The sequence below is a fragment of the Danio rerio genome, chromosome 22 (assembly GCF_052040795.2).
Source record: "Danio rerio strain M-AB ecotype USA chromosome 22, GRCz13ab, whole genome shotgun sequence".
NCBI classification, from domain to species: Eukaryota; Metazoa; Chordata; class Actinopteri; order Cypriniformes; family Danionidae; genus Danio; species Danio rerio.
In genome coordinates, this window is record NC_141042.1 from 522,501 (window position 1) to 548,812 (window position 26,312).

A 26,312-nucleotide genomic window follows, 5' to 3' on the forward strand; every position below is an offset into this window, starting at 1 on the left:
TTCAGGCATAGGGCTCAACCTGTGCAGTGCACATGTCCTTTTTATTCTTGGATACAAAGTGCCCTTCCAAAATGATCTGAAGTGTCCCCGTGACAACAAACCAACCCTTAACTGCTTAAAGATGATTTATACTTCTGCGTCAAACGCCGGCGTATGCTACGGCGCTGACACATAACCCTTCGCCGTGGCCATCGGCGTGGCTGACGTGCACCTCTCAAAAATTGTAACTACACGTCGCAACGACACGTAGCGCAAGCTCTGTGATTGGTCGGCTTGGTAGCGCTGATCGCAAATGGCACAAGCTGGACGCGAGCCCAATGAAGCGATTGTTTACAAGCGTGGAGTCCCGTGAAGGAGCTCCTGATGGAAAGTTTTGTTCTGTGTTTACCTCATAGTTAAAGTTGTTGCACGTCCGCTGGTTCCTGCCTCAAAATGAGCGAGTTTGAGTCACTTGTACATCCCGGAAGTGTTCAGGAAAAGCAAAACAAAAGCAAAGAATCTCGACACAGAGGAACATTTACACCTGATTTATAATTCTGCGTCAGGTGACCGGCGTAACTGTGACTGTGCATTTACACTTCTGCTGCTGTCTCTGTTGGTCTGCATTAACACTTCTGAAGCGCTAGTGGGCAGTGAGGCTTAAATGTTCCTCTGTGTCGAGTTTCTTCGCTGCTGTTTTGTTTTCCTGAACACTTCCGGGATGTACAAGTGGCTCAAACTCGCTCATTTTGAGGCAGGAACCGGCGGACGTGCAGCAACTTTAACTATGAGGTAAACACAAAACAAAACTTTCCATCCGGAGCTCCTTCACGCGACTCCACACTTGTAAACAATCGTTCGCGTCATTCACGCGGCTCTCGGTCCCGCCCAGACTCGTCAGCGCTACCAAGCCGACCAATCACAGAGCTTGCGCGACGCGTCGTTGCGACGTGTAGTTACATTTTTTGAGAGGTGTACTGAAGGTGAGTCGAGTACTGAAAGATAAAATAAAATAGCCACGTAGCTCAAAGCGAAAATAGCATGATGCTTGCGGGAGCTCAGTGAAAACACGCCACCTAGGTCAAAAGCATCACGTGATCCGCTAATAACTGATGTCTTTCCTCTTCTCCATGATGACAGCACATAATATTAGACTAGATATTCAAGACACTTCTATTCAGCTTAAAGTGGCATGTAAAGGCTTCACTAGGGTAATTAGGGTAAAGTTAGGGTAATTAGGCAAGTCATTGTTTAACAGTGGTTTGTTCTGGAGACAATCCAACACTAATATTGCTGAAGGGGCCAATAATATTGAGCTTAACATGACTTTAACACTATTAAACACTGCTTTTATTCTAGCCCAAATAAAACACATCAGACTTTCTCCAGAAGAAGAAATATTAGAGGAAACACTGAGAACAACTCCTGAATCTGAGAAACATCATCTGGGAAATATTTGAGTAAATTCCCAGCAGAGCGAGTCATTCTGTTTTGAACTGTGCATGCTCATATCTGATGTGTGTGTCTTCTGTTCATGTGTCTGTGTGTGTTCTGTGGTCTGCAGATGGTGTGCACTCGGTGTCGGCTCAGTGTCTGCTGCAGGTCACCGTCATCACGGATGAGATGCTCTCCAACAGCATCACCCTGCGATTGGCCAACGCGTCTCAGGAGCGCTTCCTCTCGCTGCTATTGGCTCAGTTCCTGGAGGGCGTGGCCAGCGTGCTGTCGGCGTCCCGTGAGGACGTGGTGGTCTTCAACATTCAGGACGACACAGACGTGAGTGCCGGCATCCTGAACGTCAGCCTGTCGGTGGCGCTGCCGGGTCAGGGGTCACGGGGCCGCGGGGTCAGTCAGGGGTCAGAGGTGGAGTTTTTCGGCTCTGAGGAGCTGCAGGAGCGGCTGTACCTGAACCGCAGTTTGCTGGCGCAGATCTCCTCGCAGGAGGTGCTTCCGTTTGATGACAACATCTGCCTGCGCGAGCCCTGCGAGAACTACATGAAGTGTGTGTCCGTGCTGAAGTTCGACAGCTTGGCGCCCTTCGTGACGTCCGACACCATCCTGTTCCGGCCCATACACCCGATCGCGGGCCTGCGCTGCCGATGTCCGCTCGGCTTCACCGGAGACTACTGCGAGACGGAGATCGACCTGTGCTACTCCAGACCCTGCGGAGCCCACGGAGTCTGCCGCAGCCACGAGGGCGGATACACCTGCCACTGCATGCAGGACTACACAGGTGAGGGCGGAGCCTCGCATGATGAATATTCATCAGATTCAGTAAAGCTAGGGCAGAGCCACAGGCCTCGTTTACACTGCCAGTTAAATGTGACCCAATTCCGATTGGTTGCTCTCAGTTTAAAAGGGTCAGGAAACACCAGAACACATGTGTTGAGCTGTTGACAGTGGTATATGTGTCCCACACTGCTATAAACACTATTAGGACACCTATATTTCACTAAAAAGTGTAAATTGGTTGTTTTTGCGTTATTTCAAGCAAATTTGTACTTCCGATTTGAAACGAATTGTTGAAGCTGCGTCACGGCCATGACATAATAGTGTGTATTCCAGCGTGCAGACTGGACGTCTGTGCCAGAGTGTGTCTTATTACGTCTTACAGTGTGCTGCATTAATGCATGAGTAAGGCTTGGTTCAAACCAATCAGCGCGCTCTATTGTGCAACTTCATTAATATTCATTACTGTCACAGTGTTTAGACGGCAGAGACGCCACGTTGTGTTGGCAAAACAAGCGTGAAGTGTTGCTTTTATAGTTTGCTGCAGTGAAGTTTTGTTTTTATTTTCTCTCTGTGAGAGCGCAGCTGGAGTCACGTGTGGATTAACAGTGTACGCGACGCTCGACAACAATAACTTACGTGTCTAAGGAGGATTATTGTTTACCTGAGAGCTGTTCTCATCTGCAAACACTGAGATCCGGATTCGCTGCTCGTCTTCTCTTAATAAAGTCGCGGCTCTAGTTGCTGGTGATTGTCCTGTCTCTACAGATTTGGTAAGTGAGTGACCAGTGCTCTTTGTTTATTCAGTTTGTTCGTATCGAACTAAGTTAACTATTGCACCGAGTGTAAACATGTTAGCACCACAACCAAACTTTAACCTCGTGTAGGATTTTCACCGCATTTAGTGACCGGAATAACACACGCGGCTTTCTGACGCTACCTGCCGTGTGCATCTAAGTTTCCAGGAAATGCGGAGTTTTTTTTCTCTCATTCGTCGTGCGATATCAAACATTGCATGAAAAATACACGCTTACAGCAGCTCCTCCAATCAAATATCTCGTTTGTCGCTAGGGGCATGAATGAATTCCCTGAATGAAAGAGCCAAACTGCAGTTAAAGTCCAACATTTAATAATTAGGCAAATAATTCGACTACAGATGTCCATGTAAACACAGTCGCGTGCCCAAATAGACACTCCCACATCGTGCCTTTTTTCTTCCTCTGACACTCCCCCCTAAACAGAGCTGGACACGCCCACTTTTCTGGCTTTTTCCAAAGTAGAGGTGTAAAAACACCCTGCTGAAACACGGGGGTTTCATGGCACTTTAATCTCAAGTAGAAGTTTTACCAGTTCACATGTGAGCGATCGTGATCTATAACGTGAGATGGTTGTCGCCATGTTTACTTGCAGCCGTGCGCTTCATTTATGAATAGCGCAGACATATCAGTAAAAAACTGTAGTTTAATTTTGCTAGTAGGGAAAGGTTTGATAACAATGTATTTTAGTTTCTATTGTAGCATGGACAGCTGACTTTGCGTCTTCAGTAATCTACATGTGGAGTTCATGCACAAGGGCGCCCTCTAGTGTCCAGTATGAATGAAACTGAAATAACATTACAGCGTGTCGTGTGATCACAGCACTGTTCCAGAAGTCTTGTGCTGCAAACTTTATTTCCAGTCGGCTTCATTGTCCGTGTTTAAGCTCTGCACGGTTGAAGACCTCTACTCTATTAAAAAATAAATAATATATAAAATTATTAAAATAAACTACCTATGAATTATTACACGATTAATATCATGTCTGCCATAAATACCAAAACATTGTGATACATTTCTGAGGCCACATCGCCCATCCGAATAAAAGCCCAATTAAACATTGATGAGGAGTCAGTATTGTTAGGTGTGTGTGTGTGTGTGTGTGTGTAGACCCTGCAGGTGTGTTTAGATTGCTCTGCCGCTCTGAACATTATGAAGCACTGTGCTTTGTATTCCTGACACACATTCCAGTGTTTCTGAGAGCTGACGAGTGTGTGCCGTGAGGAGTGTGTGCCGTGAGGAGTGTGTGCCGTGAGGAGTGTGTGCCGTGAGGAGTGTGTGCTGTGAGGAGTGTGTGTAATCACAGCGCATGAGAGACGAGATGTTCCAGAATTGATCTGACCATGGGTGTGAGATGTGTGTCAGCTGATCAGAGGCGGTTTGATGCGAGACGTGTTGATCTTATTAAGTGGACTGACTGTGATATTCAGTGTGAGGATCGGGCAGTAGATGTGCTCATTAGTCAACATTATCAGTAGACCTCTTCTCAAAGGCGGTAGAGAAGAGCTGTTGAGTGTTTTGATGACCTAGTTTGACTGTTCCTTCATCAACACTGGGGCAGCAGTATTTCCATTTTTCACAAATATGTCATGACCAGAGGCGGCACGGTGGCGCAGTGGGTAGCATGATCTCCTCACAGCAAGAAGGTCACTGGTTCGAGTCCCGGCTGGGTCAGTTGGTGTTTCTGTGTGGAGTTTGCATGTTCTCCCCATATTGGCGTGGGCTTGAGTAGGCTTCGGTGTCCAGCAGAGTAGTGGAGGAGTGTAGATGAGCTGATGAGCGATAGGGGGACTCGGGGGTCTTCTGATGTGCTTCACTCAGCTCTGATTCTCTAAATGTAGATAATATTAAAGATCAAGTGTGTGTGTGTGTGTGTGTGTGTGTGTGTGTGTGTGTGTGTGTGTGTGTGTGTGTGTGTGTGTGTGTGTGTGTGTGTGTGTGTGGGCTGGTTGGCAGTGGAGTGTGCTGTAGGTGTTCAGGTGTGTGGGAGCTGCAGGAGTCACTCAGCGTGTGTTTCCACAGGAATGGAGTATTTAAAGCGCTGGGAAGTGAGTGTGTGTCTTGCTCCTGCCAGCTGCTCTGCTCTGAGTGTGTGTGTGTGTGTGTGTGTGTGTGAGTGTTATTTAACATGCTTGTGTTGGACAGAAAGGCTCATCTCATCTCATCTCTCCCGAGATCTGTTCATTTTGATAAGATGAATCATTCATGTGCTGCTGGAGTGGGCGCGCGCGCGTGTGTGTGTATGTGTGTGTGTGTGTGTGTGAATAATACATGTAAACTGATGTGATGAACTTCAGCAATGGTTCAATCACAGTGTGTGTTTTCTTGTGCATGTCGTGTGAGTGTGTGAGACAGTAATAACACATCTCATACAAGAAGATTCACTTTAGTGAATCACTTTAAATGAATTGCTAAATGACTCATTTGAATCATATGTGCATCATTCATTTACGTTAACTGATTTCTGATTTTATAATTTGCTTAGTATTATTTGAGTGAATCATTTCGAATGGCTGGTTAAATTGATTCATGTGAATTATTTGAACTAAAATGACTCTTTGAATCATCAGTTTAACATTTAGTTGAATAAGCTCATTTTTATTTTTATTATTGATTATTATTATAGTTTTAGTATTATTTGAGTGAATCATTTTGAGTGTCTGATCCATGTGAATCCATTTAACCTTTGTGAATCACTTTAAATTCGGATTGCTTGTTAATTTGATTCATGTGGATCTAAAATGACTCGTAATGTTAATGTTGTTGTTAATGTTAATGTTGAGTCATCACCATCAGATCATCATTTTTACATAAGCCGATTTCAATTTGTATTAGTATAACTTCAGTGAATGGTGTTATTTCAGTGAATCATTATGAATGGCTAGTTGAATTGATTCATATGAATCAGTTACCCTTTATTGAATCACTTTAAATGGACAGTTAAAACGAAAAATTTTAATCATATGATCATCATTCAGCTGCGTAAACTGATTTGTTATTTTATTATACACATGATATCATTTCAGTAAATCATTTGAATTGATAGCTAAATTAATAGTGTGAACTAAAAGGACTCGTTTAAATCATCAGATTATTGACTTGTTTGATTTTATTGTTTACGTTAGTATTATTTGAGTGAGTCATTTTGAATGACTTGTTTAATTGATTCATGTGAATCATTTGATCTAAAATGAATCATGAGATTATCATTAAGAGACATAAGCTGATTTCAAATTCAACTATTTACATAGTATTGTTTGAGTGAATCATTTTGAATGGCTGGTTAAATTGATTCATGTGAACTAGTTTAACTGTAATGAATCACTTTAAATTAAAAACAAAATGAATCATCACCATCATTCAGCTGCAACAGCTGATTTCTAATCATTCACACAGTATTGTTGCAGTGCAATTCAGTCATTTATAGGGCCGGTTAAATTCATTTTTGTGAATCATTGCTCAACAGTGAATCTAGTTTTATCCATTTAAACTTAATGAATCTGATTTTGTGCTTATATAATGAGCATTTACTAAATAAATACGGACTCAATTTAATTTTATAGCATGTAAATGCTCTTACTAACTCAAGACTGATTTATTTCAGTCAAACATTTTTCACGAAGAGCAAAAATTATGAATTTGAATCATTTTTTAGTGGCAAACCCAGTGTAACACCAAGAATCACTGTTGTGTTTTGCTCCGGCTATATGAATCATTTTGTTGTTAGCATGTTGTAAGCTAGTTGCTAGGCTTTGCTAGTGATATACAGCCCTACAGATGAAGCTCTGCATGGTTTGAATTGCTGGATGGAGCTGAAACACACTAAAGATTTCAACGTGCAAAAGTTTTCACCCCCATGATGAAAGTTGAATATTTGAGCGTCTGTATTACAAAAATTGTAAATCCAATCAGCTAGAAAAGACATAGCCTAAAACTCCAGTTCATCCTGTAGCTCTGCTGCAGATTTGGTGGATGTAGCTTGAACGCTCTTGAAGGAGATGCGTTTTGAAATCAAATGAATAAATAGTAGGTCAGTGGAGTAGTAGCAGAAGAGCAGTGCGACTGTAGTAGTAGACTGCTTTCTGGAGCCCCAGTCTGTAAACGCTGGAGGATCATGGGTCATTAGTGGCTGGGGAATAGATGTAAAGGGTAGGTTAGCATAGCTGACCTTGAACTAGCGGTGGTGGTGGGCTGGTTAAGAGCGTTGGGTTAAACTTCACGAGGATGAATATGGATGAGCTCTTTGATGTGGAGCCGGTTTTTAAAGCTGTGACCTCGTTTCCCATCAAAGACCTTCTCAGAGCGAGGAGAGAATCCAACACACACCGCATCAATATTTCATCACAGACCCTGAAAGTGTGTGTGTGCATGTGCATGTGTGTGTGTCTGAGAGTGTGTGTGTGAGTGGGAGGATGAGCGACTGGCACATGCACAAATGTTTCCGTTATGATGAGTGTGACCAATCCACTTTTGTGTGTTGAACAGTGTTGGCTTTGTCCTTACACACACACACACACATACATAAACAAACACACACACATACACACACTCTTTCTTGTGCTCATCTTCCTCCATCTTTACTAAACGGCTTTGCATTTTTAACCTCCATTTGTTATCGCAAGTGAACTCCTTTGTGAACTCGGTTGTTTACTTGTTTGTTAAAGTATCTTAATGTTGTGTGTAAGTGTGTGTGTGTGTGTGTGTGTGTGAGTGTGTGTGTGTGTGTGTGTGTGTGTGTATGTAAGTGTGTGTGTGTGTAAATTTGGGTAATTGTGTGTTTTTGACTGTGACTGTATGTGAGTGTGTGCATATATGTGTGTGTGTGTGTGTTTGTACCGATCTTCTGTGTGTGTATAATGATTTCTGTGTGTGTATATATGTGTGTTTACTGATCTTCTGTGTGTGTGTGTGTATGTGTATATACTGATTTCTGTGTGTGTATGTGTGTTTACTGATTTTCTGTGTGTGTGTGTGTATTTGTATATACTGATTTCTGTGTGTGTATGTGTGTGTGTATGTGTGTGTGTGAGTGTGTGTGTGTGTGTATGTGTATATACTGATTTCTGTGTGTGTATGTGTGTTTACTGATTTTCTGTGTGTTGGTGTGTGTGTTCAGGTGAGCGGTGCGAGATCTCCTCGCGCTCAGGCCGCTGTGCTGAAGGTGTGTGTAAGAACGGCGGGACGTGTCTGAATCTGTTGGTGGGTGGCTTCAGGTGCGAGTGTCCATCCGGAGGCTTCGAGAAACCCTTCTGCCTGCTGAGCTCCAGGAACTTCCCCCCGCAGACCTTCATCACCTTCAAAGGACTCAGGCAGCGCTTCCACTTCACACTCTCGCTGTCGTGAGTATCTGTTTACATGCTAACCTGTCCATAACGCTGTTTTGTTAAAGCACGTTACTGATGCTGTCTGAACCCATGAACTCTGCTTTATAAGTGTGTTAAAATATTCTGTTGCACTCGTTCACACTCAAAGTCCAAAAAAACTTCAAGCATTGTGTTAATTCAAGTTAATAACATGCTAATTTGTGTAGGAATTTATGTAAAACATGCTAGCATCATGTTGAATCATGTAAGAAAAATGTTAAGCACATAAGAAACAAGTTAGCAACAAGCTAATTCATGTTACTAAAAAGATAAAACATGAAAATGTTAATTCATGTTAGCAAAATGCAAAACATGTTGATTCAGGTTAACAGTGAGATAATTCCTGTTATCAACATGCTAATTTGTGCAAAACGTCATGTAAAACATGCTATAAACATGCTAGCAATATGTTGAATCACACAAAAAATGTTAAGCATGTTAGAAACAAGTTACCAACAAGCTAATTCATGTTAGCGAGATGATAAAACATGAAAATGCCAATATATGCTAGGAAAATGCAAAACATACTTGAAACATGCTAACAAAATGTTGATTTAAGTTACCAATGAGCCAATTCATGTTATCTACATGCTAATTAGTAAAAATCATGTAAAACATGCTATAAACATGCTAGCAACATGTTGAATCATGTAAACAAAATGCTAAGCATGTCAGATGCTAGCTAGCAAAATGCAAAACATTCTAGAAACATGCTAGTAACGTTAATTCACATTACCAATGAGTTAATTTTTGTTATCAACATGTTAAATTATTTAAAAATTCATTTAAAACATGCAATAAACATGCTAGCAACATGTTGAATCATGTAAACAAAATGTTAAGTAAGTCAGAAACAAGTTAGCAACAAGCTAATTCATGTTACCAACATGATAAAACATAAAAATGGTAATACATGCTAGCGAAATTCAAAACATTCTGTAAACATGCTAGTAACATGTTGATTCATGTTACCAATGAGCTAATTCATATGCTAATCAAAATGTTAATTTGTGAAAAAGGTCATGTTAAACATGCAATAAACATGCTAGCAGCATGTTAAATCATGTGAGCAAAATGTTAAACATTTCAGAAACAAGTTAGCAACAAGATAGTTCATGTTAGCAAGATGATAAAACACGAAAAGGGTAAAACATGCTAGCAAAATGCAAAACATACTTGAAACATGGGGATTCAAGTTAACAATGAGCTAATTCATGTTATTAACATGCTAATTTATGTAAAAGTTCATGTAAAAACATGCTAGCAACATATTGAATCACAAAAAAATGTAAGCATGCCAGAAACAAGTTAGCAACAAGCTTATTCATGATAAACATGATAAAACATAAAAATGGTAATACATGCTAGCAAAATTTAAAACATACTTGAAACATGCTAGCAACATGTTGATTTAAGTTAGCAATGAGCTAATTCATGTTATCAACATGCTAATATAAGTACAATTTAATGTAAAACATGATATAAACATGCTAGCGACATGTTGGATTATGTTAGTAAAATGTTAAGCAAGTCAGAAACAAGTTAGCAACAAGCTAATTCTTGTTACCAACATGATAACACATAAAATGGTAATACATGCTAGCAAAATACAAAACATTTTAGAAACATTCTAATTTGTGTCAAAAGTCATATAAAACATGCTAGTAACGTGTTGATTCACATTAGCAATGCTCTAATTTGTTATTAACATGCTAATTTGTGTCAAAAGCAACATGTTGAATCGTGTTAGCAAAATTTTAAGCATGTCTGAAACATGTTGCAACATGATAAAACATGAAAATAGTCATTCATGCTAGCAAAATGCAACACATTCTAGAAACATGCTAGCAGCATGTTAATTCATGTTAGCAATGAACAAATTCATGTTAGCAACATGTTTAAACATGTTACACGTGGTGAAATATGCTAAAACATGAATTTATCAATGGTTTCTGACAGACTTAGCAACATGTTAATTCTTACTAATAATGTTATTTAAGCTAGAAATGCAGTTTTGTTAGCAACTTTCTAGACATTTTAATTCACAATAATAATATGATCATGCATGCTAACAAAACGCAAAATGCTGTAGAAACATGTCAGCAACATTAGTAATTAATAACTCCTCTGATTGTGACCGTAATGTGCACCTTTTGTAAAGCGTATTAAAGTGTTTAATTAAGCGCAATAATTATTGTCAAATCGCTATACAAATGCACTTGACTTGATCTGAATATTTTTGGCAAACGAAGAAATGATGAAACACGAGTTTTATGTTTATATAGAAAAGATGTTTATTCTATATAATCCTATGCTTGACTGATGTGTTTGGCGCCATCTACTGCTGTTTCTCTACAGGTCAGTTTGTTCTCCACTGATTGGGTGATGTTTGTTGATCGCTATTTGCTGAATTCACTTTGTTTTTCAGTGATTGTTGTTGTTAGTGTCAGTTCGTGTTATCGTGAATATTTTGTTTTATTTCAGTTAACGAAGTTGTTTTCAGTCTTAGTTTACTGAAATACCCTTGATTGTCTTGAAGTCTGTATCTTCATTATCAGTAAAGCGCCGGTCTGGTGTTTGTGTTCAGCGCTGAACTAACGACTGTGGGCCTTAATGCAGCTCTTCTTCTTCATGTTTGTCCACTGTCTCTGTGCTTTTATCCGCGCGTCTCCAGACTTTATTTAACGCAAATACAGTGATGTCGGAGGTGTTGATCTGTCAGGAAACTGATGTGCTGTCCGGACGCTCCACTGTCGCCTCTTTATTTCGCTCTTTCTCTCACGCTTGTGTGCTGATGAATGCTCTGTCAGTAATGTGTTCAGCGTGTGTGTGTGTGTGTTTGTGTGTGTGTGTGTGGGGGGGACGCTCAGGACTGATGAAGGCCTTTCACTCGGGTTGCTTGGCGCCGTTTCTAAAACGTCTTCTGAAGTTTCCACGACTCAAAACTCTCCTGAAAACACCCGAATGGCGTCAATTACGCAATCATCCACATTTATTCTGGCTGATCAGAACATTAGCAGGGCTGATTTACATATAGAGGTCTTAAAGGCGCAGCGGCGGGAAACAGAGAGACCTACTCGTCATGTGGGCTTTCAAAACCTTTCAGAAGTTTAGATTCGAATCTGTTTTGAAGCGTTTATCAACCTGACGAGGTCACGTGATTTCAGCAAGTGAGACTTTGTTACGTAATTACTGTTTCAAAACATTTTAAATATGCAATGTTTCTCCAATGTAGCGCGATCTGTAACACCATAATACCGTAAAATCCAACAGTGTAATAATCCACATCAATGATGCGGGTTCACTTAGATCGCCCTCTAGTGGAGAATCACTGAACAGGTTTTATAGTTTTACCTGATCACGGATCTGTTTTATGAAATTGTAGACATTTTAATAAGTTATTTATAACATGTAAGAAAATCTATATAGTTATAAATAGCTAATAAGGGAGGCATGGTGGTTTAGTGGTCAGCATAGTGGTCTCACAGCAAGAGGGTTGCTCTGAGGTTTGCATGTTCTCCCTGTGTTGGCGTGGGTGTCCTCCAGGTGCTCCGGTTTCCCCCACAGTGTGTATGGGTGTTTCCCAGTACTGGGTTGCAGCTGCAAGGGCATCCACTGTGTAAAACATATGCTGGAATAGTGTGCGGTTCATTCAGCTGTGGTGACCCCTGATAAATAAAGGGACTGAGCTGAAAGAAAATGAATGAATGAATAATAGCTAATAGTCTCTTGCTGGCCTGTTTAGCAGAGCCCACCACCTTAGATTTCTGCTGACACATTCAGATGCTCGGCTCACAATTTGGCCTCAACAACATGAAAGCATGGATCATCCTGCCTTGTATCAGCGGTTCAGGCTGGTGGTGGTGGTGTAATGGTGTGGGGGAGATTTTCTTTGGGTCCATTAATACCAATTGAGCATCAACGCCACAGCCTACCTGAGTATTGCTGCTGACCATGTCCATCCCTTTATGAGCACAGTGTCTCCATCTTCTGATGGCTACTTCCAGCAGGATAACGCAGCATGTCATGAAGCTCAATCATCTCAGACTGGTTTCTTGAACATGACGATGAGTTCACTGTACTCAAATGGCCTCCACAGTCACCAGAGCTCAATCCAATAGAGCAGCTTTGGGATGTGGTGGAACGGGAGATTGGCATCATGGATGTGCAGCCGACAAATCTGCAGCAACTGTGTGATGCTGTCATGACAATATGGAGCAAAATCTCTGAGGAATATTTCCAGCAGCTTGATGAATCTCTGACACCGAGGATTAAAGCAGTTCTGAAGGTGAAATAGGTCTGACCTGGTACTAGCGAGGTGTACCTAATAAAGTGGCCGGTGAGTGTATGTAATCTGGATCAATAATCAGACTCAAAATATCGAGTGCTTGTAATCAGAGTAAACTACTTTTTAAAATTCTGCGTTTTATGGACTACATGGTTGTGTATTATGTACACAGTAGCAGCAGGCTTGTTGATTCTCCCTCTTGTTTGCAGTGTTGTATTGTTAGAGGTTTTCAGTGATCGTCATTGATCATGTTTGACGTCGCTGTGATATTGATTATTTCAATATTGTGATTTTGATGTTTTATAAATGTGCATACAGTGTTTTAAAATGGTCCGTCAAGAGAGCACAGGATTGTCCTGCTTCAGTAGATTTGACCTTAAATACAGGTTAGCGCAAAAGTAATCTAAATGTAATCCGAATGTAATCCCATTACATCATCACATATGTGTGATCCAACACTTTATACATCACTAACTACACCTGTTGTCACTGGTGATCACTGATTACTGATTACACATGACTAAATGTGGAGTTAGTGATATATAATCAGCTGGACTACACACATATGATGATGTAAGTGGATTACTTTTGGATTACATGATGAGAGATCCATCCAGAGCATGATGAACTCAGCTTTTGGTGGAGGAATGCCGAGGGAAGAGATAAGGATGATGATGATGATGATGATGATGTGAATAAAATGACCCCATTATTGTATGTCAGAGATAAGGGAGGATGTTGGGGTGAAGCTGAAGGAGAAGTGAAGGGTGTGTGTGTGTGTGTGTGTCTCTCTGGAGATGTGATTATTCTCCTCAGTAACCAGGTCAACAGCACTAAACCCCACGGCAAAACCACAGTAACATCCACAAATACAGCATCCCGCTGAAACACTCAGACTGTGCTGTTCATGCTGCTTTTGTGTTCATATGCTGAGATTATTCATGGATATGCAGAAATGATTCCTGCATCAGCCTCTAATAATAGCAGCAGCGTGTGTTCTTCCTCATACTCTGCGCTGCTGTGTGTTCTGGTGAAGGGGACTAGTTAAGGTGGAGGAACATTAGCAGATGATTGGTGTTAAAGGCTTTGTTCTGTACGCGAGCTGATGATGATGATGATGATGATGGAGCAGATGAGGAGCTCCTGCTGTTTGAGTGATGTTGTGTGTTTCTCAGGTTGTGTTAATAATAACAGTGTAGTCTTTATTCCCGTCTGTGTGCCGCGGTGTGGGCCTGTTTGTTTGATTGTGTCTGTTCTGGCTGGTGTTCAGATGTGCCTCTCGCTCCTGCTGCTGCTGCTCACTGACCTACTTTAACTTTATAAATGTGCGACGGATACCTGTGAAGATTACCACGCACACACACACACACACACACACACACTGTTTACTAGTGTGTAAATAACCAGTCCTGAATATCACAGAGGAACACACCACCACCATTCTGACAACAGTCACATCAACAGCAGCCACTCTGAGCGCCTTAGCAACCACACAGCAACTACTACAGAGAATATTCTGATGATAACATCACTTCAGCAGCCACATAGCAACCATAAGGATCACCTTAGCAACCATTAAGATCACCTTAGCAACTACTGAGAATAATCTCAGAAAGGGTGAAAACATCACTTCAGCAACCACATAGCAACCATAAGGATCACCTTACCATCTATCCAGATCACCTTAGCAACCATCCAGATCACCTTAGCAACCAGAGAATATTTTGTCAATGAGCGAAAACATCACTTCAGCAGTCACATAGCAACCATCCAGATCACCTTAGCAACCCCAGAGAACATTCCGCCAATGGGTTTAAACATCACTTCAGCAGTCACATAGCAACCATCTAGATCACCTTAGCAACCACATATCAACAATCAATATCACCCTAGCAACCACAGAGAATATTCTAACAACTAGACAAAGCATCAATTGAGCAGTCACAAAGCAACCATCCAGATCACCTTAGCAACCATCCAGATCACCCTAGCAACCACTGTGAATATTCTGATGATGGGTGAAAACATCACTTAAGCAGCCACATAGCAACCACAAGGATCACCTTAGCAACCATCCAGATCACCTTAGTGACCACTGATAATATTCTGACAGTGAGTGAAACATCACTTCAGCAGTCACATAGCAACCATAAGGATGACCTTAGCAACCATCAAGATCGCCTTAGCAACCACAGAGAAAATTCTGTCAATGAGTGAAAACATCACTTCAGCAGTCACATAGCAACCATAAGGATGACCTTAGCAACCATCAAAATCACCTTAGCAACCACTGAGAATAATCTCAGAATAGGTGGAAACATCACTTCAGCAGCCACATAGCAACCATAAAGATCACCTTAGCAACCACATATCAACCATCCAAATCACATTAGCAACCACATCTCAACCATTCAGATCATCTTAGCAACCACAAAGAATATTCTGACAAGGAGGGAAAGCATAACTTCAGCAGTCACATAGCGACCATAAAGATCACCCTAGCAACCACATGTCAACCATCCAGATCATCTTAACAACCACATATTAACCATCCAGATCACCTTAGTAACCACAGAGAATATTCCACCAATGAGTGAAAATATCACTTCAGCAGTCACATAGCAACCATCACAGTCACCTTAGCAACCACACAGAGACAACAGAGAACATTCTGACAACAGGTTAAAAACACTTCACCCCAGCAACCGTATAACGACTATCCAGGTCATCCTAGCAACTAGGTAGCATAAACTAAAAACACCTTAGCAACCACATAGCAACCATATAGAGTGCGTCAGTGACTGCTGAGCTCTGAGCAAGAAGTGAACATCGGTCATGTTTCTCTTGTGTGTGTGCGTGTGTGTGTGTGTGTGTGTGTGTGTGTGTGCGTGTGTGTGTGTGTGTGTGTGTGTGTGTGTGTTTAATCTGCTGATGTTGTTACTACAGCAGAAACACTGAATTTAATCCGCTGAGACATGTTTTGACCGCTGATGTGAATGATGGACTTAAAGATGCATGCAGACACACACACACACACACACACACACACACACAGTTACACACACATCATTATAGGTCTGTCCGGTCTGGCATGTTGTGTTAATCCGCTGTTTCCGTGCTCCAGGTTTGCGACCCGCGAGCCCAACGGTCTGCTGCTGTATAACGGACGCTTTAACGAGAAACACGACTTTATCGCCATGGAGATCGTCAACCAGCAGATCCAGCTCACCTTCTCCGCAGGTAAACACTCGTCTAGAACACACACACACAACTGCTCTTATCAACAATACACAACTTTCAATTCCTTTTGAAGAATCGTCCATCAAAACAGTTTAAGAGTGCAAACATTGCTGACATCACGCTGAAATCTGATTGGACGACACTATAAATGAGCAATTTGTTACTATATACGATAATGAACTAATATAGTGCTAATAAACTACTGTTAATGCTAGAATCATCGACGGTTTCAGTCACATGATCATAATCCTGTCTCCTATTGGTTGTGTATCTGCTGCCCCCTGCAGGAGAGACAAAGACCACGGTTTTGCCTTTCATCGAGGGCGGAGTCAGCGACGGACACTGGCACACTGCACACGTGCACTACTACAACAAGGTGAGTCTGACGCAGACATCAGTGTCGACGTGAGTAAATTACGTATAAAGTTGCGCAGCGTGTTCCGCCTTGATCACGTCTACTAGTAATTTTGTTCATTTGTGTGTGGGTTTGTTTATGAGTGTGTGGGGGTGTTTGAGTGTGTGAGAGTGAGTGTGTGTATGTGTGTGTGTGAATGTGTGTGTGTGAATGTGTGTGTGAATGTGTGTGAGAGTGTGTGTGTGTGTATGTGTGTTTGTGAATGTGTGTGATTGTGAGAGTGTGTGGGTGTGTGTGTGTGTGCGTGTGTGTGTGCGTGTGTGTGTGTGTGTGTGTGCGTGTGTGTGTGTGTGTGTGTGTGTGTGTGTGTGTATGTGTGTGTGTGTGTGTGTGCGTGTGTGAATGTGTGTGAGTGTGAGAGTGTGGGTGTGGTTTACTTTATTATTTTATGACTATTAACATTGTGTGACTATTAGGCCCCGCCCAGTCCTCCACTGATTGGCTTATTCAAACTGAATCACTGTGAGGACTCTCAGTGTGTGTGTGTGTGTGTGTGTGTGTGTGTGTGTGTGTGTGTGTGACCTGTCCGGCGGGGTCAGTCTGAAAGGGCTTGTGACCTCTGGTAATGGGGTCATTTATTAAATGAGGCTGTGTCTGCTGTGTGTGTGTTCATGTTCACCCGAGTGGAAGCAGACCACAGTGTGAACTCACACACACACACACACACACACACACACATCTGCTGTTTTTATTTAAGACTCGTGTCAATAGAAGAGCTGTATTGTACTTGTATATTTTGTACAATATTTGTATTAATTATATCTTTAAATTTAAAACTTTTAAAATTATTTTTGTATTTTTGTATAATATTTTGTGTAAGTTTCTTTAAAAAGTCATTAAATACTAATTACATAATTAAAATTTTAGTTAAATCACCTTTTTGATTACTTTTTCTGAAAAGTCAGTAAATGAAAACTCCTTAAATTCCCTGAGTCTCAACGCACAGGAGAGGAAACTCTTCATTCTGTACAACTAGTTACACCCAACACTTATTTTACACTCACCGGCCTCTTTATTAGGTACACCTGTCCAACTGCTCGTTAACACAGATGTCTAATCAGCCAATCACATGGCAGCAGCTCACTGCATTTAGGCATGTAGACATGATCAAGAGGATCTGCTGCAGGTCAGAGTGAGCATCAGAATGGGGGAGAAAGGGGATTTAAGTGACTTTGGACGTGGCATGGTTGTTGCTGCCAGACGGGCTGCTCTGAGTATTTCAGAAACTGCTGATCTACTGGGATTTTCACGCACAACCATCTCTAGGGTTTACAGAGAATGCTCCGACAAAGAGGAAATATCCAGTGAGCGGCAGTTCTGTGGGCGCAAATGCCTTGTTGATGAGGTCAGAGGTCAGAGGAGAATGGCCAGACTGGTTCCAGCTGATAGAAAGGCAACAGTAACTCAAATAAGCACTCGCTACAACCGAGCTCTGCAGAAGAGCATCTCTGAACACACAACACGTCCAACCTTGAGGCGGATGGGCTACAGCAGCAGAAGAGCACACCGGGTGCCGCTCCTGTCAGCTAAGAACAGGAAACTGAGGCTACAATTCACACAGACTCACCAAAACTGGACAATAGAAGATTGGAGAAACGTTGCTGCTCTGATGAGTCTCCATTTCTGCTGACACATTCGGATGCTCGGCTCAGACAACATGAAAGCATGGATCATCCTGCCTTGTATCAGCGGTTCAGGCTGGTGGTGGTGGTGTAATGGTGTGGGGGTACCTAATAATTTGGCCGGTGAGTGTATATATATGCTGGACATGATACATTAAACATGTAATATCTCATGGATCAGCTGATTTCCTGTATAGTAGCAGAAGATGTTGGACGTGTGAATCAGCACAGGTGTAGATGAGGCTCAGCGCACCTTCATGTGTTTCTGTGGTGTATTTTTATCTTCAATTAAATCTCATCTGTTTAATGCTGCAGCTCTTTGATCTCTCTCTCTATCTATCTATCTATCTATCTATCTATCTATCTATCTGTCTCTCTGTCTGTCTGTCCATCCATCTCTCTCTCTCTCTTCATCAGCCGGTGCTGAACCGCGCAGGTCTTCCTCAGGGGCCGTCGGATCAGAAGGTTGTCGTGGTAACGGTTGACGACTGTGACTCGTCAGTCGCTCTGCGCTTTGGCCATGTGGTGGGAAACTACTCCTGCTCCGCCCAAGGCAGCCAATCAGGATCCAAGAAGTAAGAGCGTTAGCGAGACGTCATCGGCGAACGTTCACCTTACGAAACCCTTATATGGTCGTGTTTCCGTGCAGGTCTCTGGATCTGACGGGTCCTCTGCTGCTCGGAGGCGTCCCCAAACTGCCTGAGGAATTCCCCGTGCAGAACCGGCAGTTCATCGGCTGCATGAAGGACCTGCGCATTGACGAGCGGCACGTCGACATGGCCGGATTCATCGCTAATAACGGAACGCTACCCGGTGAGCTGTCGCTTGCAATGTTTTTAGTATTTTTAATTATTTAGTGAAGTGTCTTGAAATGTGTGTATGTTATTGGATGATTGACGTATTCTCAACTGAAACATGAAGAGAGGGCGGGGCATAGCATAGCTCCTCCCCTTTAAAAAAAATCAGCCAATAGTGTTTAGTTTTATCACCGCTCTGCTAGTGAGAGTGGTTGAGCTCAAGCGCATCACATCTAATGCCAATAAGAAGAAAGGGGCGGGGCATGTCAGACACTAGAGAGCATTTGATTGGTCAGAAGATTGGATGAGAATCTGAAGTATGAGGAGATGACAAAAAACAGTGATGCATTTAGTCGGAAGTGACGAACTGCAAACTTTAGATGTTTATATCAGGTTTGGTTCTACTACATGTGGATTTTGTCAGTTTCGTCAGACTGACTTAAAATATTAAGTTATTATGGTGGCTTGAGAAAGTCAACATACTGTTATACTACATTAACTCATTATTCTTCTTCTGTCGTCTTCTTCTTCTATGACTAATTTCTATACGCATCTCCTCCTACACCATTCATACTACAACCACCAAACTAACTCTAAATCTCCACACTATACTGAATTAATTCAGTATGTCTTTTCCAGCTGATCCGACTTACGGTTTTCCCAAAACTGACCCAGAAAATTCGGAAAAGTCCCATTGATTTAACATTGGCCCAAACTTTATGACCTCATAACTTTGCGCCAGACTGTCATACAGACTTAAAGTTTGACTCAGACTACCACTGCTAACCACTGATGACCTTTAAACTTTTTAGACACACCCTAGCAACCACTTCCGGCACCCCAGCAACTGTCCCATAGACTCCTATTGTAAAAAAACTGCCATTGACTTTATATTAGACATACTGAAAACATACAAATCCATATGAACAATATACTACTCCACACTAGAAACATACTAACGAACATACTAACACACTAGCAACATGCTAATTCATATTATAGACATACTACCAAAATGCTAATTAAACCAACTAGCAATGCCCTAGCAACCACCTAGCAATGCCTTAGCAACCACTGAGCAAAACCTTAGCAACCACCTAGTAACATCTTAGCAACTGCCTAGATACATCTTAGCAACCCCCTAGCAATGCCTTAGCAACCACTCAGAACACCCTAGCAACACCTTAGCAATACCTTAGCAACCGCCTAGCAACATTCTAGCAACCACCTAGCAACATCTTAGCAACCACCTAGCAACGCTTCAGCAACCGCCTATCAACCACTCATAACACCCTAGCAACCGCCTAGCAATGCCTTAACAACCGCCTAGCAACTGCCTAGAACACCTAGGCAACCACCTAGCAAATCCTTAGCAACTATGCAGTAACACCTTAGAATGAACCAGAACACCTCAGCAACCACCTAGCAACCATTCAGAACCCCTTTGCAATAGCCACACTACCTAGCAACCGGTAACTACCTAGAACACCCTAGCAATGCTCTAGCAACCACCTAGAACATCCAAAACAACCACCTAGCAACCAATCAGAACACCTTAGCAATCACCTAGAACAGCCTAGCAACCGCCTTGCAACACCTTAGCAAGAAACATGCTAATCCATATTAGGAACATGCTAACATTTCTGCAGTTTTCTATCTGTGCCATCTTTCTCAAGCCACTGTAAAGTTTGTCTAGGAACTTTCCTTCTCTAGTTTAATCATTAACGTTTATTTATATTTGCAATACTGTATCGTAATACTGATCTTTATTGTGTGACGTGTGGTTATTTCCCAGGATGCTCTGCGAAGCGTAACTTCTGCAATAATAACCCGTGTCTGAACGGCGGCAGCTGCGTCAGTCTGTGGGGGTCGTTCCGCTGCGACTGCGCGCTGGGGTTCGGAGGACGCAACTGTGAGAAAGGTGAGCGTCATGCTAGTGGTGCGTCTGCGTAATGAGTCATGACGAATCGCTCACTAATGCATCTATTGCTATGCACTATTATGGATCGTCCGCTAACACCCCTGTCCGTCTGCAGTGATGTCGAACCCGTTGCGGCTCCAGGGTAAGGGTCTGCTGTGGTGGGCTGATCTGGCTTCGGTGATGACTCCTCCCTGGCACATGGAGTTCATGTTTCGCACACGACAGCCGACAGCCACAGTGATGCACATGAGCTCAGGACAGCAGCACAACTTCACCATACAGGTGCACGCACACACACACACACACACACACACACACACACACACACACACACACACACACACTGTACAGACTGTATATACTCAACCCTCACAGAAAACACTCTGCACAGTTACACCTCCACAATCATTCATTCTTTCTCACTTATCAGCCCTTTCCCTCACGGAAACTAAAATAATCAACACACAAAGTCCAAGTTGGCTGGTATTGCTATACTTATGGGGACATGTGGTACTGTAATATAAGGAACACAGTTTCAGCAGCAGGTGCACACTCTCTACACTGCTTTCTCTGTGTCTACAGCTCCATCTGCTGGCCGTGTGTCATATTACACCACACTGACAGTTCCTCTTTATCATTCATTCATTCGTTTTCCTTCAGCTTAGTCTCTTATTTATCAGGGGTCACCACAGTGGAATGAACCGCCAACTATTTTGGCTTATGTTTTAAACAGCTTTATGCTCTTTCAGCTGCAACCCAGTATTGGGAAACACCCATACACACTCATTCACACACACACACACACACACTCATACACTACGGCCAGTGTAGTTGATCAGTTCCCCTATAGCGCATGTGTTTGGACTGTGGGGGAAACCGGAGCACCCGGAGGAAACCCACGCCAACACGGGGAGAACATGCAAACTCCACACAGAAATGACTCAGCCAGGGCTCAAACCAGTGACTTTCTTGCTGTGAAGGACAGCGCTACCCACCGCCCCACCCTACTCTACATCACATATGTTTAGTTTAAATAATACACATGCAAATCAGCTATTTGAGAAAACTGTAGGTCACACTGCGTTGTGCTGATGATAGACTATTAATCAACCATGACTTTTAGTTCAGTAATCAGCTAATTTTGAAGTTATTAATGTAGTAGTTGGTATTGGGTAGGATAAGGAATAAGATCAAAAGATCAAAAAGACTTTAATATTATTCAGAATTGAGAATGAGAATTGTAATAAAATACTAGATTGTAAAAAATACCTTTATATATATATATATATGTGACCAATATCACGCGAATAACAGTGCCATGTGACTAAATATCAGCACTTGTGGGAGGCGTGCGTTGGCTCAAGTCTGCTGGCCGAGTGCCTCAGTGCCCCACCAGTGATGATATGCAGCCATATGGCACTGCAGTGTGATATTGCATTTATACAACAGTTCTACGCCATAATTGTCTATATAAGAAAGAAAATCACACAGGGAGAGTCTTAAAACTCTTTTGTATGAGGAACTACTTTCTTCCGCCATTCATTCGCATCTGCAGCTGACGTCAGAACAGCAGAAGCTGTCACTAATTCACCAGCGTCACTGTAGAGCTAGTGTTTGAGTGATTCTCTAGCGTAATGTCTAAAGTGAAGACAGAACTGCTGATTCTGCTCACATTGTGAGATTATAAGGCTGAACATCAGGAAATGCCATCAGTCTACAGAGATCTCCCAGTGTTTCTCTGCTGCAATCAGGAGATCATAATAATAAACCCTGAAAAAGTCAAAGCAAACAGAAAGCACAAAGTTCCAGGAGTTTCCCGCATATGCATAGAGAAACCCGGAGGCCCCCAAATGAATGATAATCTCCTGAAATTCGCGCATCTCCTCCCCTCAAATACATCCCGCACCCCCCCTCCCTCTTTCAGATACTGCGCGCGCCCCACCCTGCCTGTTTAAGTATGACAGGCTGTATTGAGGCTGTTGGCCTCTGACACACTGAAGGGCCTGGACGAGTGCTGATATTGCAGAATATCGCACTGCTGTCAGCCAATCAGATTTAGGAACCGGACACCAGACAGAACTGTTATATATATATATTATCAACATAAATATTAGACAGTTTTATTGTTTATTGATTATTATTTGGTATTATAAACAATACAGTACAATACAGTTTCGAGCTTGCAATTGTGAATCATGTGACATTAGTGGGAGGGGCGTTCTTGTTCTAGAGAGCATTTGATTGGACAGAAGATTGTGGAGTTCAGGACGAGTCATCAGTGTGTATCTGCTTTGTAAATAATGTGTGTGTGTGTGTGTGTGTGTGTCCAGCTAAGAGAGGGCTTCGTGGTGACATCGGTCCAACGGGGCGAGGACTCGGTCGTGTCTCGTGTTGATGATGTCACAGTGAGTGATGGCCAATGGCATCACGTCTCTCTTGAACTCAAAGGCCCGGCGACAGGTGGCGTCACGGCAACACTGAGCCTTGACTACGGTCTCTACACGGTCAGTCCAACTGCAGACAATGATGGAGCACACACACTAATGTCAGTGACATGACGCCTGTGTGTGTGTGGGTGTGTGTGTGTGTATATGTGTGTGTGTTCGTGTGTTTGTACGTACATGTGTGTTTATGTATGTGTGTTTGTGTGTGTGTGTGTGTGTGTGTTTGTACGGACATGTGTGTGTGTGTGTGTGTGTGTGTGTGTGTGTGTGTGTTTGTACGTACATGTGTTTATGTATGTGTGTGTGTGTGTGTGTGCAGTCCTCTATGGATCTGGACTCGAAGCTGAAGGGTGTAAGGCTGAAGACTCTGAGCGTCGGTGGCGTCTCGGACGGCAGGAATCGTGTGATTGGTGGATTCAGAGGATGCATTCAGGTCATTATTACACACACACACACACACACACACACACAGCGTTTTCAGCAGTACGTACATTCCTTTAATAATATTACGTCGCATATTGAACATTGTTTGTCTGTTCTCATAGTTTTTACATGTAAATTCATATTAAATAAGCTGGAATTTAAATCACCTGCATTGTCAGCAACATCTCTTCTCTGATTGGTGTTTAATGACATGAGGGCGGAGTCTCTTATGGGATCCACCAATAGCAAAACCACAACTATCCAATTTAATCCACAGAGGCAAAATCAAGCCCTGCCCACATTTATTCTTCACTCATAAGCAGAGGTGCAGCAGATTAAAGTTTCGCTTTCTCAGGGTTTGCGTATTGGCGGCGACTCCTCCACTCCTGCATTTCCCAGCATGCCCCAGGCTCGTGTGCTGAACGTGGAGTCGGGCTGCAGTCTGCCGAACACCTGCGGATCGAACCCGTGTCCGGCTCACAGCGACTGCAAAGACGACTGGGACGCGCATTCCTGCAGATGCCACACCGGTAATGCGATGTTTTTATTTTTAGTAACGCTTACGCAACTTTAGTTTTTGCTATTTTATTGTATTTTGTTTAGTAGTGGTTTAACTAAAAATGTTTTTTTTTATAATAATAAAAATTAAACACTCTAAATCTCATATGGTATATTACAAGACTAAATTTATAAAATAAATCGATTATTTATTACAGTTTTATCAACTCGTTACTTTATAATAATTCTGTTGAATCATAAACTAACGAGCACTGATCTGGAAAGCCTAATTTACGCACATATTGTATTTTTTTGAACAGGTTATTATGGCAACAGTTGTACCGACGCCTGTGCGCTGAACCCCTGCGAGCACCAATCAGCATGTAGCAGGAGGTCAAGCTCCGCCCACGGATACACCTGCAGTTGTCCTAGCAACTACTTCGGCCAGTACTGCGAAAAAAAGTATGAATTGTTTCGTTATGTGCGCAGACATGATGATGCGTGGGCTAACCTGAGTGTGTGTGTGTGTGTGTGTGTGTGTGTGTGTGTGTGTGTGTGTGTGTGTGTGTGTGTGTGTGTGTGTGTGTCAGGACGGATTTGCCGTGTCCGCGTGGCTGGTGGGGCGAAAAGTCATGTGGTCCGTGTAACTGTGACACGACTAAAGGATTCGATGCCGACTGTAACAAGACCAATGGCGCCTGTCGCTGCAAGGTAACCTGGAAAAAATTAAGTTTGAATATTAAGTCATAAAAGTCTAATTATACATATATTTTTTATCTGTATTTTAACTGTTACATATTTTATTTATACGTAACAATTAACTGTGAACTGGTTGAAAATGCATTCAAATGATGATGAAAAATCCGTAACCGGCTATCTTTAGAAATGTTTGTGACACTTTGTGTTCATTTTGTTTATATAAAGATGTATGTTTTTTTGTTTGTGTAGCTACTTTGATTTGCCGTTTATTTAAAAATTAAATTTTGTTTTTGTGATAATTATATTTTGAAAAAGAAATGTGCAGAAATAAGCTAACGAAAGGACACCTTTACTGTATAACGTCTTCAATCTCAGCTTATTAAAAAAATTGTACAAAAATATAATCGTAAAAACAAATTCGTAATCGAAATGTGACTTCAGTAAACGATTACATCGCTAATCCCAAACTATAAGATATTGGCCATTGCTAATCAGCATATGCTGTTTTTAAATGCGCAAATTAGTGTACGTACGCTTTTTTAAAACAAAATATTAGCGCTTGGCGATGATCAATCGCAAATAATCCAAAATAAAAGTGTGTTTTATATATTTCCTATAAATTTAATATAAATATATACATTTTCTCATATATATATATATATATATATATATATATATATATATATATATATATATGTGTATATATGCATGTATGTGTGTATTTTTATATACATAGTAAATATACACAGTACACATATATTATGTCACTTCAAACCTTTATTTTAAATGCATTTTTTTGTGATATTTGAATATTTACTGGTAAAATGCTTTTATTTTTTGTTGTTGCGAAAACCCTGTTACTGCATTCCGACTGGTCCAGTAGTGTGTCTGAGTGTGTGTTTTCTCCATCAGGATAATCATTTCCGTCCGCCGTCGAGCGACACGTGTGTGTTGTGCGATTGTTACGCGGTGGGCTCTCTGTCGCGTGTGTGTGATCGCGCCGTGGGTCAGTGTCAATGTAAGCCGGGTGTTATCGGGCGTCAGTGTGACCGCTGTGATAACCCGTTCGCTGAGGTCTCGTCCAGTGGATGTGAAGGTCAGACTCTCGTTCATCAGACTTTCCTCTGTTTTTCCCAGAATGCCTCTGTTTGACGTGTGTTTTTGCATTTCAGTGATCTACGATAGCTGTCCTCAAGCTATCGAAGCTGGAATCTGGTGGCCAAGGACCAAGTTCGGTTTACCGGCTGCTGTCGCATGTCCTAAAGGATCCATCGGTGCGTAAGCTAAAACCGAAAATACTGTTGAGGGGAAAATCATTCTGTTAAATATATTTATTTAGCTAATTTAATGAAGGAATAGGGTAATCCAGTTGATTATAACAAAAATGTATGTTAGTTTTATATTTTTGCCTTATAAAATGTATATCTTCACCGTTATTTTCGTTATTGATATGAACACTGGCGTTTGTATACTGCAGGAACTGCGATCCGTCACTGTGATGAACACAAGGGCTGGCTGTCGGCGAATCTCTTCAACTGCACGTCTGTGAGCTTCAGCAAACTGAAGACACTGGTGAGAG

The 26,312-nt window shown here is 42.0% G+C and overlaps 3 protein-coding genes across 5 annotated transcripts in view; all 3 read left to right on the top strand.

Annotated features, from left to right (window-relative positions):
* Positions 1-26,312, top strand: part of zgc:112334 — a gene marked incomplete at its 3' end in the record, with an annotated part of 817,035 nt that overhangs the window by 343,690 nt on the left and 447,033 nt on the right.
* Positions 1-26,312, top strand: part of prkar2ab (protein kinase, cAMP-dependent, regulatory, type II, alpha, B) — a 773,085-nt gene that overhangs the window by 299,742 nt on the left and 447,031 nt on the right.
* The window catches only part of celsr2 (cadherin, EGF LAG seven-pass G-type receptor 2), a 223,612-nt gene that overhangs the window by 11,393 nt on the left and 185,907 nt on the right, over positions 1-26,312 (top strand). For all 3 annotated transcript variants that reach the window (XR_015521251.1, XR_015521250.1, NM_001080577.2), the window contains 16 exon segments: positions 1,544-2,212; positions 8,140-8,362; positions 15,799-15,914; positions 16,202-16,290; positions 18,369-18,526; positions 18,601-18,764; positions 20,544-20,669; positions 20,785-20,951; positions 23,000-23,173; positions 23,433-23,546; positions 23,892-24,066; positions 24,355-24,496; positions 24,625-24,745; positions 25,646-25,829; positions 25,906-26,007; positions 26,211-26,305. Coding sequence is in view for 1 of the 3 variants with exons in the window: in NM_001080577.2 (NP_001074046.2) it covers positions 1,544-2,212; positions 8,140-8,362; positions 15,799-15,914; positions 16,202-16,290; positions 18,369-18,526; positions 18,601-18,764; positions 20,544-20,669; positions 20,785-20,951; positions 23,000-23,173; positions 23,433-23,546; positions 23,892-24,066; positions 24,355-24,496; positions 24,625-24,745; positions 25,646-25,829; positions 25,906-26,007; positions 26,211-26,305 (2,819 nt within the window). In the remaining 2 variants the exon portion in view is untranslated.